This window comes from Portunus trituberculatus, chromosome 41 (genome assembly GCF_017591435.1).
Source record: "Portunus trituberculatus isolate SZX2019 chromosome 41, ASM1759143v1, whole genome shotgun sequence".
NCBI classification, from domain to species: domain Eukaryota; kingdom Metazoa; phylum Arthropoda; class Malacostraca; order Decapoda; family Portunidae; genus Portunus; species Portunus trituberculatus.
This window is the reverse complement of record NC_059295.1, coordinates 28,898,561-28,916,550: the sequence shown is the minus strand read 5'-3', so window position 1 is coordinate 28,916,550 and position 17,990 is coordinate 28,898,561. Positions and strand designations below refer to the sequence as shown.

General features: G+C 37.5%; 1 protein-coding gene across 2 annotated transcripts in view; it reads left to right on the top strand.

The window, feature by feature from the left end:
* LOC123516972 overlaps nucleotides 1-17,990 on the top strand; it is a 65,446-nt gene that overhangs the window by 36,710 nt on the left and 10,746 nt on the right. For both annotated transcript variants that reach the window (XM_045276773.1, XM_045276772.1), the window contains exons 11-16: nucleotides 3,229-3,347; nucleotides 5,375-5,523; nucleotides 5,851-5,888; nucleotides 7,035-7,227; nucleotides 16,414-16,572; nucleotides 16,886-17,100. In XM_045276773.1, coding sequence (XP_045132708.1) covers nucleotides 3,229-3,347; nucleotides 5,375-5,523; nucleotides 5,851-5,888; nucleotides 7,035-7,227; nucleotides 16,414-16,572; nucleotides 16,886-17,100 — 873 coding nt within the window. The remainder of the gene's footprint in view (nucleotides 1-3,228; nucleotides 3,348-5,374; nucleotides 5,524-5,850; nucleotides 5,889-7,034; nucleotides 7,228-16,413; nucleotides 16,573-16,885; nucleotides 17,101-17,990) is intronic.

The window sequence follows — 17,990 nt, the reverse complement described above, 5'->3', positions numbered from 1 at the left end:
GGCTCCTCCGATCACAATCTCATTTCTGTATCTTGTCCTATTTCTCCAATCCCTCCTCAGGATCCCCCAAAGCAAAGGTGCCTCTGGCATTTTGCCTCTGCCAGTTGGGGGACCTGAGGAGGTATTATGCTGATTTTCCCTGGAATGATTACTGCTTCCATGTCAAAGACGCATCTCTTTGTGCTGAACGCATAACAGATCTGATAATGTCTGGCATGGAGGTGTACATTCCTCATTCTTTTTCTCAACCTAAACCTTCTAAACCTTGGTTTAACTCAGCCTGTTCTCGTGCTATACATGATAGAGAGGTTGCCCACAAAAGGTACTTGAGCCTTCCATCTCCTGAATCTCACGCACTTTATATCTCTGCCCAGAATCATGCCAAGTCTGTTCTTCAACTTGCCAAACACTCCTTCATAAATAGAAAATGTCAAAATCTTTCAAACTCAAACTCCCCTCGAGACTTCTGGCATCTAGCCAAAAACATCTCAAATAACTTCACTTCTTCATCTTTCCCTCCTTTATTTCATCCTGATGGCACCACTGCCATCTCTTCTGTCTCTAAAGCTGAACTCTTCTCTCAAACCTTTGCTCACAACTCCACCTTGGATGATTCTGGGCTTGTCCTCCCTCTCCTCCTCCCTCTGACTATTTCATGTCTACAATTAAAATTCTTCGTAATGATGTTTTCCATGCCCTCTTTGGCCTAAACCCTCGGAAGGCTTATGGACCTGATGGGGTCCCTCCTATTGTTCTCAAAAACTGTGCTTCTGTGCTTGCACCTTGCCTGGCCAAACTCTTTCAACTTTGTCTATCGACTTCTACCTTTCCTTCCTGCTGGAAGTTTGCCTACATTCAGCCTGTTCCTAAAAAGGGTGACCGTTCTAATCCCTCAAACTACCGTCCTATAGCTTTAATCTCTTGCTTGTCTAAAGTTTTTGAATCTATCCTGAATAGGAAGATTCTCAAACATCTGTCACTTCACAATCTTCTATCTGATCGCCAGTATGGCTTCCGTCAAGGTCGCTCTACTGGTGATCTTCTGGCTTTCCTTACTGAGTCTTTTAGAGATTTCGGTGAAACTTTTGCTGTAGTGTTAGACATATCAAAAGATTTTGATAGAGTCTGGCATAAAGCTTTGATTTCAAAACTGCCCTCCTACGGTTTCTATCCTTCTCTCTGCAACTTTATCTCAAGTTTCCTTTCCGACTGTTCTATTGCTGCTGTGGTAGACGGCCACTGTTCTTCTACTAAATCTATTAATAGTGGAGTTCCTCAGGGTTCTGTCCTATCACCCCACTTTCTATTATTCATTAATGACCTTAACCAAACTTTTTGCCCTATCCACTCCTACGCTGATGATACCATCCTACATCTTTCCACGTCCTTTCAGAGACGACCAACCCTTCAGGAAGTCAACAGATCATGCAGGGACGCCACAGAACGCCTGACTTCCGATCTTTCTAAGATTTCCGATTGGGGCAGAGAAAATCTAGTAGTTTTCAATGCCTCAAAACTCAATTCCTCCATCTATCAACTCGACACAACCTTCCAGACAACTATCCCTCTTCTTCAATGACACTCAACTGTCTCCGTCTTCCACAATGAATATCCTCGGTCTGTCCTTTACTCATAATCTTAACTGGAAACTTCACATCTCATCTCTTGCTAAAACAGCTTCTATGAAGTTAGGCGTTCTGAGGCGTCTCTGCCAGTTTTTCTCTCCCATCCAACTACTTACTCTGTATAAGGGCCTTATCCGTCCCTGTATGGAGTACTCTTCGCATGTTTGGGGATTCCAGTCACACAGTTTTACTAGATAGGGTGGAATCAAAAGCTTTTCGTCTCATCAACTCCCTCCTCTGACTAACTGTCTTCAGCCTCTTTCTCACCGCCAAAATGTTGCATCTCTTTCTATCTTTTATCGCTATTTTCATGCTTACTCTTCTACTGATCTTGCTAACTGCATGCCTTTCCTCCTCCTGCAGCCTCGCTGCACAAGACTTACTTCATCCTCTCATCCCTATTCTGTCAAACTCTCTAACGCAAGAGTTAACCAGTACTCTCATTCATTCATACCTTTCACTGGTAAACTCTGGAACTTCCTCCTTTCATCTATATTTCTGATTTCCTATGACTTGTCTTTTTTTAAGAGGGAGGTATCGAGGCATTTGCTCCCTAATTTTGGCTGACGCTTTTCCTCTTTGTAGAGAGCTAGCACTCAAGTGGGTCTTTTTTTTTAATCTTTTCTTTTTTTATTTGCCCTTGGTCGGCTGTCTTCCCTATATAAAAAAATAAATAAAAAATAGAGACAATTAATGGTTGAACCTCTGTCAGCCAGCATTCGCCAGTCAAGATTTGGTTGTTGATCGAGCTTGATTGATACAAAATATTGATTTTTTTTGGTTGAAATCTGTATTTTACGGGTCCTGAAGAGTTCAAGGTTTGGGTCTGTACTGTAATCTAAACTAGAAATTCTACTTCATATCTCATCTCAAGCTACAACAGCTTTTATGAAGTTAGACATCCTGAGTCATCTCCACTAGGTTTTCTCATGCACTCTCAACTGTTAACATTTTACAGGAAGGAGTATTCTTCACACATAAAGGGGAGTTCCCCTCATTCAGCTTTTCTAGTTAGGATGGAAGCAGAAGCTTTTCATGTCAACAATTTTCCTCTAACAGACTGACTTCAATCTCTTTTTCATCACTGCAATATTGTATGTTTTGTTATCTTCTATCACTATTTTTATGCCAACTGCTCTTGTGATCTTGTTAACTGCATTTCTTGTCTCCTCTTGCTACACAAGAATTTGTTCTTTCTCTCATTTGTATTCTTTTCACTTCTTTAATGCAAAAGTCATTCATACTTTCACTGGTAAATTCTGGAGCCTCTTACCCACTTCTGTATTTCCATCCTTCTATGACTTGAACTCTTTCAAGATGGAGGTTTCAAGACAGTTATCCTTTTACTTTGAATAGTGCTTTTGGCTGTGTGGAAATTGGCACTTCAGTGGCTCTTTTTTTTTTAATAACTTTTTTCATGCCCTTGGCCAGTGTGCCTCCTATAGAAAATAAAGGAAAATTGCACAGGTTAACAGTACAAATAATATGTGAATGTGTGGTGCTTTGTCTGGGGCATCTTGTGTATGATTGCTGGTCTGGTGTACAACTGTTAGATAGGTAAATGAACCAGTTTGTGCACTCCTCTCTATTTTCTTTTTATCAGATTTATCCTGTGTGTGCTTGGGAGAATGAACCCTGGCCTGCTAGTACTACTCATGCCTTTGTTGACATGTGCCTGGACTCTGTCTCTCCACTTACAGCATATGTTCTGTCCAAACACCTGTAAGTTGTTTTGGTTTTGTTTGTCTTCATATTTCAGACTATTTTGATTTTTGTTTATCTTTTATTACAGTTTATTTTCATATGTTCAATATTGTTATGTATAATGGCATGTACATCAGTCAGCTTTTGTAGCCTTGTGGTTTTTATCAAATTTGATAGTTATGTGTAACCTGCTTGCCAAGTTTTCAGCTTTCAGGACCAGTATAACACTATCTCCCCTCCTCCCACACCCTTGCTGCACAGACTTTCCCTTTTTTCTCATCCTTGTTCTGCCCACCTTTCTAATTATTATTCTTAATAATTTTTCCTTTTCCTTGGGAAACTCAGGAACTACCTGTCTGCTTCTTTATTTCCATTTACATATGACTTGAACTTATGTAAGAGTGAGGTTTCAAGATATTAATTTTTTTGTGGGGAAACTCTCTTGGTTTTGTTTAAGTACTGTTATTTCAATGGACCTTTTTGTTTGATAATTTTTGCTGTCTTGCCAGTTTTCCCCTCACAAAAATCAATGAATAAAAACAATAATGCTAATGTTAATTATAATATGCCTTTCTTAACTTTTTGAAGGATAAGAATGCTGGCTTCTACTTTAATTCCTTAATGAACTTAATCATGCCTGGTTTTTTTTATTAATGATTGGAAAATGTTCTCCATTTCACAAGTGGTTCATGAAATCTCTGCATCACTGTATCTTTTGGCAATTCTATTTAGGTGTAATTTCCTGATCTTGTTCAGCTGTCCCACTTTGTATAGTCTGTGCAATTGTTCAAGAATGGTTATATCTTTCAAATCTGTACAAACAAGCCATTCTTGTTTCTTGTATTTGGTGGAGCCTAAAATGGAAGAAAGAGCTTTATGTGTACCATACTTTCCAGACTATAAGACAAATCCATGTGTAAGAATACCCCCAATTTTATAGGGAAAAATTTAGGTTTTGAACTATTACAAGTGTATAAGATGACCCCCTTAATTGTGGAGGGAGTCATTGCTCACATGGTTGGCTGAAGGGCCCTAGGGAGCCATAATATGGTCACTCCCTTATTACTGCTGTTGCCAGTTTTGAAATACAGCCATCCTAATCTGCCCAGTCTAGGTGTGTGGTGTGAGCTTCACCAGATTGTCACCAATGTTACCACTTCTCCATAGCTCACAAGCTTGCCTTAATTTTTTTTAACCCCACTTCATCTTCTTTATTCTCTGTCTGTATTTCTTTCTCTTCTTCAGTTTCTATATAAATTGGTGCACTTATTTATGGGATTATTTCCAAAATCATTTCAACTTATGTCCCACATCACCATTGAAACAAAAATTCAAGGTGTATTTTCACATGTTAGGAAACATGATTTAGAATATTCATATTGATCAGAAACTGAAATACATTATCCTTTTTTTATATTATAGTGTATCTTAATTTGTTTAGAAAATTATTCTTATCAAAACAATTGCAAAGGAATGGGAATCACACAACAAAGCTTGTGGGATTTTCAAGATTTTCACAAGAAAAGTCTGAAAAATGATATTCATGCTTTTTTTTGTCCTAACTGCTGTACTATATTGTGTAACAATTTCATGTCATCTTTTATCAATCTACTGACATTGTCTTTTGCCTCCAATTGCATTTAATGTTCTGTCCAGTAATATTTTTCCCTTATTTCCACATTGGTAAGTAAACTAATGGTTTGTTTTCCTCAGCACCTTATGCTTTTTTTGTCTACATTTGTTTCACAACTCACCTGTTTGCTTATTTCTACATTCAACTTAATAATTGATGGTTTTCCTTCTTTTTTTCTTTTCAATACTATTTCAACACACATTGTATATTTAAAAATTTTTGGGACTTATTATTTTATGTAAGTCTGATGTTGCAGTCTCATTTATTTATACATATATATATATATATATATATATATATATATATATATATATATATATATATATATATATATATATATATATATATATATATATATATATATTTATTTTTTTAGAACATCACACTAACTTTTCTTGTTTTTACCATTGAGGAATGGTACATATGGTGTCATCTTGGAGCGAAGAGATGGTGAAGTAGTGAACCTCAAGATGGTACATGATGGCCTGGCTGTCTCAAAACTCCTGAAAGAAGTAATTTCTAAACTAGAAAAAAGCAGTATTTTCCCTTCTCAGCTACAAGGTAAGAGTAGGATAGTGGGCACAGTAGGCTCTTTCCAATCAGTAGATTCTTGTGATGTGGGAGCAGCAAACAAACGATACATTTCCATATGTACAGTAACTTTGAATTATCATTCTTGTAGCATTAGTTTCTTTTATTATGAAGATTCCTTTCTGTACTGTGTTAGGTACTACCGGATTTAGTGTTAATGACATATTGAAATATCGGGGTCTATATCTGTGAAAGAAAATTTGTGAAAAGTGCATACAATTTAGTTCACTTAATCACTCCTAAACAGCTAGTGTGATTGTCCATATTGTTGTGAAAGTATCTAATATGATTTTTCAGGTCTTCTGGAGAACCAAGAGACAGAAACTGAGTTCCCTGTAAGTATTCATCATTTAATCTTTTGAACTTTGTTTCTGTAGAGCAGGGGTCGGGTAACTTTTTTGGGTGTTACCCTTAAAGAATTTGTAGTAACATGAAATGTACCCCACACTTTGAAGTACTCTGGGGGACAAACCAATTTACTTATAGAACTCATGGATAATAAACAAACAAAAAATGTATAATGGGAAAATGAATTTAAGGTTAAGTTTGCTTTCTTACTATGATGCAGTGTCCCTGAAGACATCCACTCATTTTTGTCTTGGTATTTGCAATATTTTCAGCACCAATTCTCATTCTGGTCCTCCTTCCTCTTCAAGAGTTCTATCCATAAACGGATGACTTTGGAAGTTTTTTTTAAATTTGTGGTGCTCATCATCAGCTCTCTGCTTCTGTTTCCTCTAAAATATTCTTTGTTTTTTTTATGTTGTCCATTGTACTCGTATCCTCAACACTTTTCCTGCTCCACATTTCTATGGCTTCCTGTCTTCTTTGCATCTCTATTTATTACCCATGCCTCACAGCAATGCAGCAACAATGACTATATGAATATTGCCACTATCGTGTACAGACAAACCCCGCATAACGAATAGGTTGGGCTCCAAAAGAAATGTCCGTTATGCAAAAATTTGTTGTACGGGGTCCTAGGATGAGTAAAAAAATAAAATGATTAAAAAATAAAGAAAAAAATCCAAACGCATCGAATTTGACATGGCAGTAGATGGCGGTATTGGTGATTCAATGACGTTTTCAAACTCGGCCAAGATTTCCCCATTAAAATTTTGTTTTAGCAAGGTTTGGTGTTCGTTATATGATTTAAGGATAATAAAACAAAATATTTGTTGTGGTGAAAATTCGTTGTGTAAACGTTCGTTATGCGGGGTTTGCCTGTATTTCATTTGGTAAAGTTATTTCTTTTCTGTCACAAAATCATCTAATGCCTTGAATATCTCAGCTGCCATCCCATCTTTGCCCATAGCATTACTGTTTTTCATCTTTCTTAGGGTAAGCATGGTGATACTAGATATGTAGATGAGGCAATATAATTGTTGCTTTTTTCAAGGAAACATAAGTAAATACACTTGTGCACACACAAATATTCATATGTAAAGATTTTGAAGTCTTATTGTTTCTAACTTATTCAGAATGACTGGGATCCCATGTCAGAGGATTTCAAGAGTAGTAGCAACACAATTCTTCTCAATGATGAGTGTGCGGAAACCATGTTCCTGGGGTGGAGGAACACAGATGGGGAGCGTCAGTGCAAGTACCACCGAGCTGGCCGTCAGTGCCCAAGAGGAGAGACTTGCCCCTGGGAGCACACACCAGTCCGAGATGGTAGGTGGAAGTTACTCTTTATATTGTATCAAGTCAGTTTATATTCCCTCAGGGACCTTATTACTTTATTTGTGAAAACCATTGGTAAAAACTTCATATTATTTTGAATTCTTAGCATTATATTTGTGCTAGTTTATTTCATATATATATATATATATATATATATATATATATATATATATATATATATATATATATATATATATATATATATATGAGGCGCTTGGTGATAGAGGGAGCCAAGCGCCAAAAATTAAAAACAGAGAAAAATGTTTTGCGACTTTCAGAATGTGATATCTCCGGAAGGGATTAAGATAGAAAGCTCAATTTGGTCTTAAATGAAAGCTTAGGATGTCTACATTACAAACATTTTATTACCCTCCACAATATTAGACACTATATTCCTATTTGTCGGGTTAGGTTAGGTTAGATTAGATTAGGTTAGGTTTCGTTTACATGAGATTTCGTTGATAAAAAATACAATAAAGATAATAAAGATAATAGAAACATGTTATTCACCTCGAACGCATCAATATTAATGTAGGAGATGTCAAAGTAAGTAAATAAGTAAAATAAGTAAGTAGGGGGGTGATCACCATGCACTTTAACATGACGCCTCTTCACCACATCTTTCACACAAAACTTTTGAATAAAGGCATTTTGCAAAGTAAAGTCACCTAAACCCCAAAATGACTCATGAATAGCCTTAATATTATTCATTCCATCTTTTCAAAGCAACCATCCCTACATGGAGCCCCTATTTCCCTCTGTTTCACAACTTTTATGGTGACACTACTCGCATACTCTTGACCGGTGTTACGCTTCCTTTTTGCCTTGTTTTTCTTCCATTCACTTGGATTACGCCCTTGTTTCTCCACTAGGATATGCCCCTGCACATCCCCCTCACTGCTAGTGGAAGCCACGGTACGTAGCAGATAATAAATCCACGCTTAAACACAAAAAAAGAAGGAGAATGCACAGATGTGTGGTGCGGCGTGGGTTGAGACTGGCTGGGCTCAGTGGGCTGGGAGAATGCGGGAAGAATGGTCGCTTGGTTCCCAGTCCTGACTCAGTGGGGACGCGACAGACCAGCACACGTTAAGGGTGAATTTACCTTTTCTTTTCCGCGATCTTTGACCTTGTTGGAGTTGGTGGATAATGCTGGCAGTTACACGATCGGAAAATAGAGACTTGGGAGAAGAAAATGCTATACTGGTCCTTTGTTCTCCTTCCTGTTTCATTGTGGGTCGAGAAAATGTGGCGCTTGGTACTCGGGACTAGACAGACAGACCCTGAGGTGACTCGACAGACTAAACTATGCTACGGGCGACACACCTTTCTCTTTACCGCGATTTTTGACCATGTTGGAGTTGTCAGATGGTTCTGGCAATTACACCACTGGAAAGTAGAGGCTTGGGAGAAGAAAATGATATACTAACCTCATTTTTGATCTGGGTGGCGCTTAGCTCCTTCTGTCACCAAGCACCTCATATATGTATGTAAATATATATATATATATATATATATATATATATATATATATATATATATATATATATATATATATATATATACACACCGTAAGCCCCCACATTTAGCGATCCTATTAGTCTGCTGAAACCATCGCTAAATTGGAATTTCGCCAAATTTGAGTACTACTTTAAATAGGGAAAAATACCAATCAGTCTTTCGTCCACCCAAAGTCCCCATTTCGAGTCCCCATTTACAGCTATAACATTGCCACCTTCACGAGAATCAGCACCCCCCAAACCACTAGTGGAGGCCATGGTGATAGCGAAACTTGCTAAACAGCGAGGATGGGAGCACAAAAAATGAGTTCACATGCTGGAATAACGCACACAATAGCTCAAGTGTCGAGCGGGAATGCCGGAGGCATAGTGGGGCTGACGTCACGGCCAAACAGACACGCGATTGGCTCAGAGCGGGCGGAAGGCGGGACAGTGTAGCGTGGTACATTCGCTAAATATGAGAGAAAATCGCTAAACTTGAGGGCTCGGCCTTTTTCCAGACAGTCGCTAAATAAGGGTTTCGCTAAGCTGGATTTCGCTAAATTCGGGGGCTTATTGTATATATATATATATATATATATATATATATATATATATATATATATATATATATATATATATATATATACATACATACATACATACATACATACAAACAAAAAGTGGAGACTCAATACTTGGAATGTCTAAATAGTCGAACTTTTCTATAGTCAAATGCAAAAGTTCGACTTAATACTTAAAAAAATACCTATTAGTCGAACGTCTATCCACGTGGCTGTAAACAAAGTGTCTCTCTTCCCGCCGCCCCAAGCACCCCACTGGACCACTGAGCCATTTTATCCTTCACTGTCGTAAGAATAACATTGTCCAGCGCTTTGTCTGTGCAGGATTTTTAATTTTTTATTTTATTTTTTTTCCTCCATTTAGAAGCTTACAATGGTGGTGAAGAGGCTTGTTAATGGTGATAATCAGCCTACAAGAAAGAATGTAGTACAACCATCGAAAGGAAAAAGGAGATTATTGATAAATATGAGAAAGAAGGAAGAATAACCAATTTTGCAGCTGAGTACTGTATGGCTAAATCTACAGTAGCCACAGTACAGGAATGCTCCGCTTAATGAACAGGATAGGGGATGTCAACGCTGTTCGTACAGTGGAAATTCATTAAGCGGATGTAGTTTTCCCATAGGAAATAATGGATATAGGGGGAATGTGTTCTGGGCTGGTCCCCAACATACCACATGGGTTAAAAAAAAATTATATTTTTTTCTATTACCTTTTTACAAACCTTGCCCCAGAGAAAGGATTGTTTTGCAATGCATAAAGTGAAATCTTACATGGAATACCAAAAAATAAAGCAAAGATAAGATCGGCCACAGACGAAGCGGAGACTTACGGCAACTCGGCCACTTCTTCTTGTGACTCTTTTAGCCAGCGTGTTGTCTTTCACCATGATATTAAATTTATGTTTCCACTTTTCTATTGCCTGCTATAATGGATAAGATATCCATTATAGCAGGCAATAGAGGAGTGGAAACAAATTTAATATCGTGGTGAAAGACAACACGCAAGCTAAAAGGGTCACAAAAAGAAGAAGCAGCAGCCAAGTCGCCGTAATCTCCGCTTCGTCTGTGGTCGATCTCATCTCTGCTTTATTTTTTGGTATTCCATGTAAAATTTCACTATGCATTACAAAACAATCCTTTCTTGGGGGCAAGGTTTGTAAAAAGCTAATAGAAATGTTGTTTTATGAACATAAATGCATACATAAGACAGTGATACCACCTCCAGAGGTGGTGTTCCCAGCAACCTCGGAGCAATCTGATAGCAACCTTGTCACCGTCCCTCCAAGCGTTCATGGAAGCCATTTCGTGGCAGGAGGTTGCTCTGACGTTAAAGAACCTTGGATCCAGCTCCGCGAGCGCTAGAGACAGAGGTGGGGAGCAAGCCAATCACAGCAAAGCTGCTGCATTCGGTCCCTCACCTGGCAAATTCAAACCCAGAAAATTTTCTAAAACGGATGTTGTACATTATGCGGACTTTTCGTCTGCTGCGTTCAGTCCCTCACCTGGCAAATTCAAACCCAGAAAATTCTCTAAAACGGATGTGGTTGTACGTTATGCAGACTTTTTGTCTAACTTTATATAGTACGTTAAACCGGAAATTCGTTAGACGAACGTTCGTTAAGCGGAGTATTACTGTACTGAAGAAAACAGAGCTCATTAAAAGAGCTGATGTGGTGATTGGTGTGAAAAGGCAATTTAAGCAACCTGCGATGGTGGAAGAAATGGAAAAATTGTTGATCAGATAAACCAAAGGCAGATGGCTGGTGATTCTTTGTCAGAGGGCATAATTTGTGTGAAGGCTAGGCTGCTGCATCGTGATCTTATTTGAGGCACCCCGAGCCAGAGGGTACCAACCCTCAAAAATACGAAAATTGAGTTAAAGGCGGGATCATGTTGTAGAAAGGTGTAAAAGTCGTATAAAATTGTCGGCCAAGTGAAATACGACCGTATGGGTACCTATACGAAGCCTCAAAGTGGAGTGATAATGCGTAAAAAAACGCGTGACAAACTTCTCCGATCTGCGAGCCAGAAGGTACCAACAGCAGGGAGTTAAAGGCGGGATCATGTTGTCGAAGGGTGTAAAAGTCGTATAAAATTGTCGGCCAAGTGAAATACGACCATATGGGTACCTATACGAAGCCTCAAAGTGGAGTGATAATGCGTAAAAAAAGTCGCGACAAACTTCTCCGATCTGCGAGCAAGAAGGTACCAAGAGCAGGGAGGTGCGGCTGAGCCTCGCCGTGCGCTCCCCAATCAGCGGCGAGTATTCTCGTGACTCATAGCCGCACCCCCACCTCGGCCAATCACAGCCTTTGTTTACTTTAGCCCAGAGTCTCCCGCCAAATCCTTCCTTCCCTCCCTTGCCAGGCCCATAATGCATCTTATTCTACTTTGTAAAATCATAGAAAATAAATTTTAGAAAATAAATTTTAAAATACAATATCACAATCTTCTATACAGATACATCTCACACTATAATCTCTTCAGAAATGAAGAGAAAATAGGGAAATAAAACATTTTCGGGAATAAAAGTTGCGCTAGGGGGAAATATTGCTTTATTCGCTCATAAAAAAAATTCGTAAAAAATCGAGTTAAAAGCATATCGTCATAATTTTTTTACATAATGCTTGTTTTATCATACACTTTGAAAAAATGAACCTAAAACATAACCTTCCTGGGAAAAAATGTTCTGCTACGGGTGTAGGGGTATTTATAATAATCTCTGTAAAAGTTAAAACATAGAATATACTATTAAAAACCACATGGCATGACAGGTCTTGCCGAGACCTTTCAAATGATGTATAATATGATAATATTGTGACCGATCTTACGGTAGGGGGAAATATTGCTTTATTCGCTCATAAAAAAATTCGTAAAAAATCGAGTTAAAAGCATATCGTCATAATATTTTTACATAATGTTTGTTTTATCATACACTTTGAAAAAATGAACCTAAAACATAACCTTCCTGGGAAAAAAATTTCCGCTACGGGTGTAGGGGTATTTATAATAATCTCTGTAAAAGTTAAAACATAGAATATACTATTAAAAAACACATGGCATGACAGGTCTTGCCGAGACCTTTCCAATGATGTATAATATGATAATATTGTGACTGATCTTACGGTAGTATTAATTGTTCAACTTTAAACGCGTTTTTCTCGAAAGTAGGTTCGTGTGGGTTGGTACCCTCTGGCTCGGGGCGCCTCATTTCTGATACTACATCTGACTCCAATGATGATTTTAAAGCCAGCAAAGGGTGGTTTGTGAATTTCAAGAAAGAACTGGAATTCATTCTGCTGTGAGGCATGGCGAGCCCACAAGTCAGGAGTAAACATAATGCTATATGTCACTGTGTCTGATTCCGCCACCTCTCCCATGCACCTTACTTCTACACCTCGGGTCTCTTGCCATGTTGCGGGGAAACAACTTTTGAATGAGAGTGGTATCAGAAGGGCTTTGGAATTAACAGTTTCTACAATAATAGAGAGCGAAGTAATGTTCTGGGCTATGGTACAGCTATAGGAGGTTCAACTACCAAGGGAGATATTCCACAACAACCACCAGGAACTCCTATTATATATATTTTATATACGTTTAAAAAGAAAAAAATACAAATTAGATCTTTTTGTGAACATTTTTATTGATTGAGAGAGAGAGAGAGGGGGGGATACAAGGGGCACGTTTTCTAACGCTCTATCCAAGGCCGCTGGACCCGATTGGACGCAAGGCCACATACACCGATGATACCACCTCATTCAACCTGTGATATTTTGGTAAACATAGCATCTAGAGACTTCTGTTTTTTTTTTGCATTGCAAAGAGGAAGAGTTGCTTGTGGGCAGAACATCATTTGTTCTCACTCGTTTATTGAATTTCCAATTGTAATCAGTATGTGAATACAGGCTATTTTGTGTGTGTCTCGCCAAATCTCCCAAGTTAGCACGAGCTAAAAAACCCAACATCCCTGAGTTGTAGGGGTTAATTATGATGAAACTGTCCTGTTTTTTAATAAAAAAAACTACGAAACATGATGTATATAACAAAGGAAGAGAAGTGTTTGCCAGGACACAAGCCTATGAAAGACAGGCTAAGCTTGCTTCTGTGTACCAATGCTACCGGCGACTGCAAAATTAAACTGCTGCTTTTTTCTAAACTTGAGTTTGGCAATGGCTGGAACGAATTACCTGATTTATAGGTATCAATAGTCAAACTTTTTTATACTTGAACGGCCATTTGGAATGAATTAAGTTCGAGTATTGAGTCTTTTAATTTCTGTTAATATATTGAGTCAGGTATCTTTCCATATGAATGATCACAGTGTTTGTACAATGGCTACAAGAATAAAAAATCTGTCCACCATAGGCTTTTACAGCTTTTTAAATTTTCTCACTGTTTTTAGACACCATTCTCACAGTTGATTCTCCCACACCAAACTATGGAAATATCACAGTTCCTTTTTCCATCTCTTATCATCTTAATTATCTTCATCTTCTTCTCCAAAGTTAGCCTAATGTTTTTCTTGGTTGGTGGTGCCATGTCGCACAAAGTTGAGCACAAGGATTCCTCCAAATTTGCAGAGAGAACTCCTTGGAGGTGTACGTAAACAAATGGAAGGCGGGAGGGAGCGGGGCAGTGTTGCCAGATGAGTTTCGTTGAATTACCGCCAGATTTTTATGAAAACTAGCCAAAAACCACCAAACTATGATAAATATGATAATAATATAGTATAATATGATAAATATGAATAAATTAATAAAATATTGCCTATATGATACAGTAATATATAATTTGCGGGAACGTTCCCTCTTCCGTCACCAAACGCAATACCGGCAGAAAGGAGCAAGACGGGGAAATTTCTTAAAATGGCAATTTTTGGTCCTTGGTCGCAAAATTGGCGTATCGCAAAATTTGAACTCGCAAAATTGGAGTAAGCACTGTATATATATATATATATATATATATATATATATATATATATATATATATATATATATATATATATATATATATATATATATATATATATATGCACACAGGTAACTCTCAATTTACGCAATAGATGCGTTCCAAGAGGCATCTTGTATATCAAAATTCATGTAAGACAAACATGTAATTCTCATAAGAAACAATAGATAATAGGGGAATGCAGGATGTGGTCCAAAAAAATTTGTACAAATACTCTATTTATTTGGCTAAATTAACATGTTTTTATTGTTTACCATATTAAATACTAGAAGTGTATTTAAAGTAAAGGGAAAAGCAAGAAATAATAAGAGAAAGCAAAAAAATAAGAGAAAACAACAAAACAAAGAATACGTAAACAAAACACTCACTGCGTCACTGCCTTCAACACTGACACCACAGTCATCTTCCTCTGAGCTTTACCACTTTATCAAAAATCCACTTATCAAAAATAACCCCACATGCAGAAGAAGCATGAAGGACGTTTTGGGGCCATCTTGGTGAATTTTAGGCAGATTGAAGAGATTCCATCTGTACTCAATGCTGGCAGACTGCAAATGAGGCACGAGAAGAGTAGGAGCTGGATCCAGGATCCTTTAACAACGTCAGAGCAACCTCCTGCCACGAAATGGCATCCATGAACGCTTGGAAGGACAGTGACGAGCTTGCTATCTGGTTGCTCTCAGGTTGCTGGGAAAACCACCTCTCGAGGTGGTGTTACTGTCATATATGTACGCATTTATGTTCACAAAACAACGTTTCTATTAGCCTTTTACAAACCTTGCCCCCCAAGAAAGGATTGTTTTGTAATTCATAAAGTGAAATCGTACATGTAATACCAAAAAATAAAGCAGAGATGAGAATGGCCACAGACGAGGCGGAGACTCGCAGCAACTCGGCCGCTTCTTTTTCTTCTTGTGTGACCCTTTTAGCTTACGTGTTGCTCTCACCACAATATTTGTTTCCACTCCTCTATTGCCTGCTATAATGGATATCATATCTTAGTATTGATATACACTCATGCCATGAGGATAACCTTGACTCTGTGGCACTGAGTGATAATAAATTACTAATGAAATACCGCGGTATTTCATTAGTAATTCACTAATCAAAGAGGCTTACTTGGTAAAATGAAAGACTTGTTCTAAATATAATGTAAATCTTATGAAATATGTGATGACTAACTACAACTGCACTTAGAAGGCAAATTATGAAATAAAATGCCAGTCTTGTAAGTGATGGTCTAGGTCAGAGTGTCTGTACTATTCTGGCAAGTGATAGTCCATCCGATAAATATGTTTTAGACTTGCTACTTTCTTAATTTTTTTAAAAATTTTGTTTCATCTCATAGATGACATTTAAATATTTTTTAAAATTCTTGGTTTTTCTTATTTTCATACCATTATTATAATTTTTGTTTCAGTATTCTTTTTGATATTTCCCTTGTTAAGTTTTTCTTCTATTGATTCTTTTCTTGTAATATTTCATGAAATTGCACTTGTATATACATCTATTTCTTATTTTTCTCATCCCTATTTTGTCTTCCTCTCTAATATAAGAGTTAAGCACTATTCTCAATCATTTGTTTCTTTCTCTGGTAAACTTTAGAACTCTCTGCTTGCTTCCCATGACTTGAACTCTTACAAGAGGGAGGTTTGAAGATACTTTATCATGTAATTATTTTTACTTTGTTTTTGACTCTTTTAAGGCACCTGCACCTCTGTGGAACTTCTCTTTATTGCATTTTTGTTTCCCATAGCCAGTGCCTCTCTTAAATCTATTCGCTCTTGGTTTCTTTGATTTTTTGATAAGTAAGTATATTTGAATATATTTGTGTATATTATTATAGAATACAAAATGCTATGTGGCCTGCTCATGCCTTGTATGTGAAATTGTACAGCTGTTGTTTGTGTATTTTGGCTTATAATGTTTCTTTGATGTGTGCAACAATTATTGATAGATCCTAATGGAGTATCAGTGATATATTTAAAAGTAATTTAGGGCAACCATTTGAGAACTTGTAAATTTTAGAGATCCAATGTAAGTTTCCTATTTTACCTGTTATTTTAGACATATTTATTTTTCATGTACGTACTTATAATAGCTGTAATATTTCACCAATCTAGATATTACTGTTGAGAAGGAGATGGTATTGTCCGAGAGTTTTCTTCCAAGTGCTTTGCCCACACAAGGCTCTCTCTTGGCAGCCATAGTGACTTCAGTTACCTCTCCTTCCTCTTTTTACATCCATCTTCCGTACGGGACAAAGAACCTGACAGCTTTGGGTAAGTTTACTTGTATGATTTCATAAAAGTTCTTTTCTCATACAAAATATTTATATATACATACTTGACACTGAAAAACCGAGAGAGAGAGAGAGAGAGAGAGAGAGAGAGAGAGAGAGAGAGAGAGAGAGAGAGAGAGAGAGAGAGAGAGAGAGAGAGAGAGAGAGAGAGAGAGAGAGAGAATCTTGGAATGAAAGGATGTTGTAGGATGACTGTAGAATGTAGATGACAGAATTACAATCACCATCATGTTTGTATACTTGTGAAGTCTGATTTTAAGAAGAGAATGCCTAAATGTATTTCATAATTACAGGCCATGAAGGCTCGGACGACAACTCTGAGTTAGAGGTGTTAGTATCAGCCATGCAAAAGTTCTATGGTCAGAGAGGCCATGCAGTGAAAAGCCTTAGTCTGCCTGCACCAGGAGAACTTTTGGTATTGCTGGAGTCTGGTTCAGAGGGGCTAGACTGCTCTCGGGTACTTGTCTTGGAAGTGAATGACTGCAAGAAAGATGCATGTCAGGTCAAGGTATGTCTTTGTGGTTACAGAACACTGAAATCATGTCATTAATCTTAGATGAGAAATATGTTTTATCATGGAAGTTATGAATGAAATTATTCTAGAAATCTGGTTGAACAAAACTTTAAGTGATTATTATAATTATGATTGTGATCATTCTTATTATGCTGGAAGCTGAATTCCAATCTTTTCCTTTTCCTAATTTTTGTGCACACCAGTGGTTCTCATAGTGGTTGATATGGACATCTAGGGGTCAATGGGACCTTCCAATTGGTTGATGAATATCCAGGGGAACAAAAGGGAGTCAATAAATATCTGGGGGGGATGGTGAATATTACTGTTAAGGTTGAAGGGACCATTGAAGCTTCCATCTGAAAATTCTATAATCTATTTAATAATTTCTAAGAAGCTGAAGAAAATCTCGTGCCATTAGATTAAAAAAGAAAGTTCTTTAATTCTAACCACAAGTAATTATTTTTCAGTAATTAATTTTGAGAATATAGGCAAGGCCTGTACAGGAAGCATTCCTGTCCCTGTTCTGTACTGATGAGCGAGTGTGCCCCATTTCCATGTACAGTGAAGACTCAATACTCGAACTTGATTCATTCCAAATGATTGTTCAAATATTAAAAAATTTGACTATTGATACCTATAAATCAGGTAATTCATCCTACCTAATCTTAGCAAAACCTCAAGTTTGCAAAAATTTTGATGTTTTTTTTTTATTTTATTTTATTTTTTTACAATTTTTATTTGTACATACTATAAGTGAAGGCTGGTGATGGATAACTTAGAAGAAGAGGGTGAGAAGGGTGGGGAGAAGGAGGGAGGTAGCTGGAGGATGAGTCACCATCCATGAAAACGTCATTGTAACTTTTCTCCTGGTGTGGTTCCTGTGA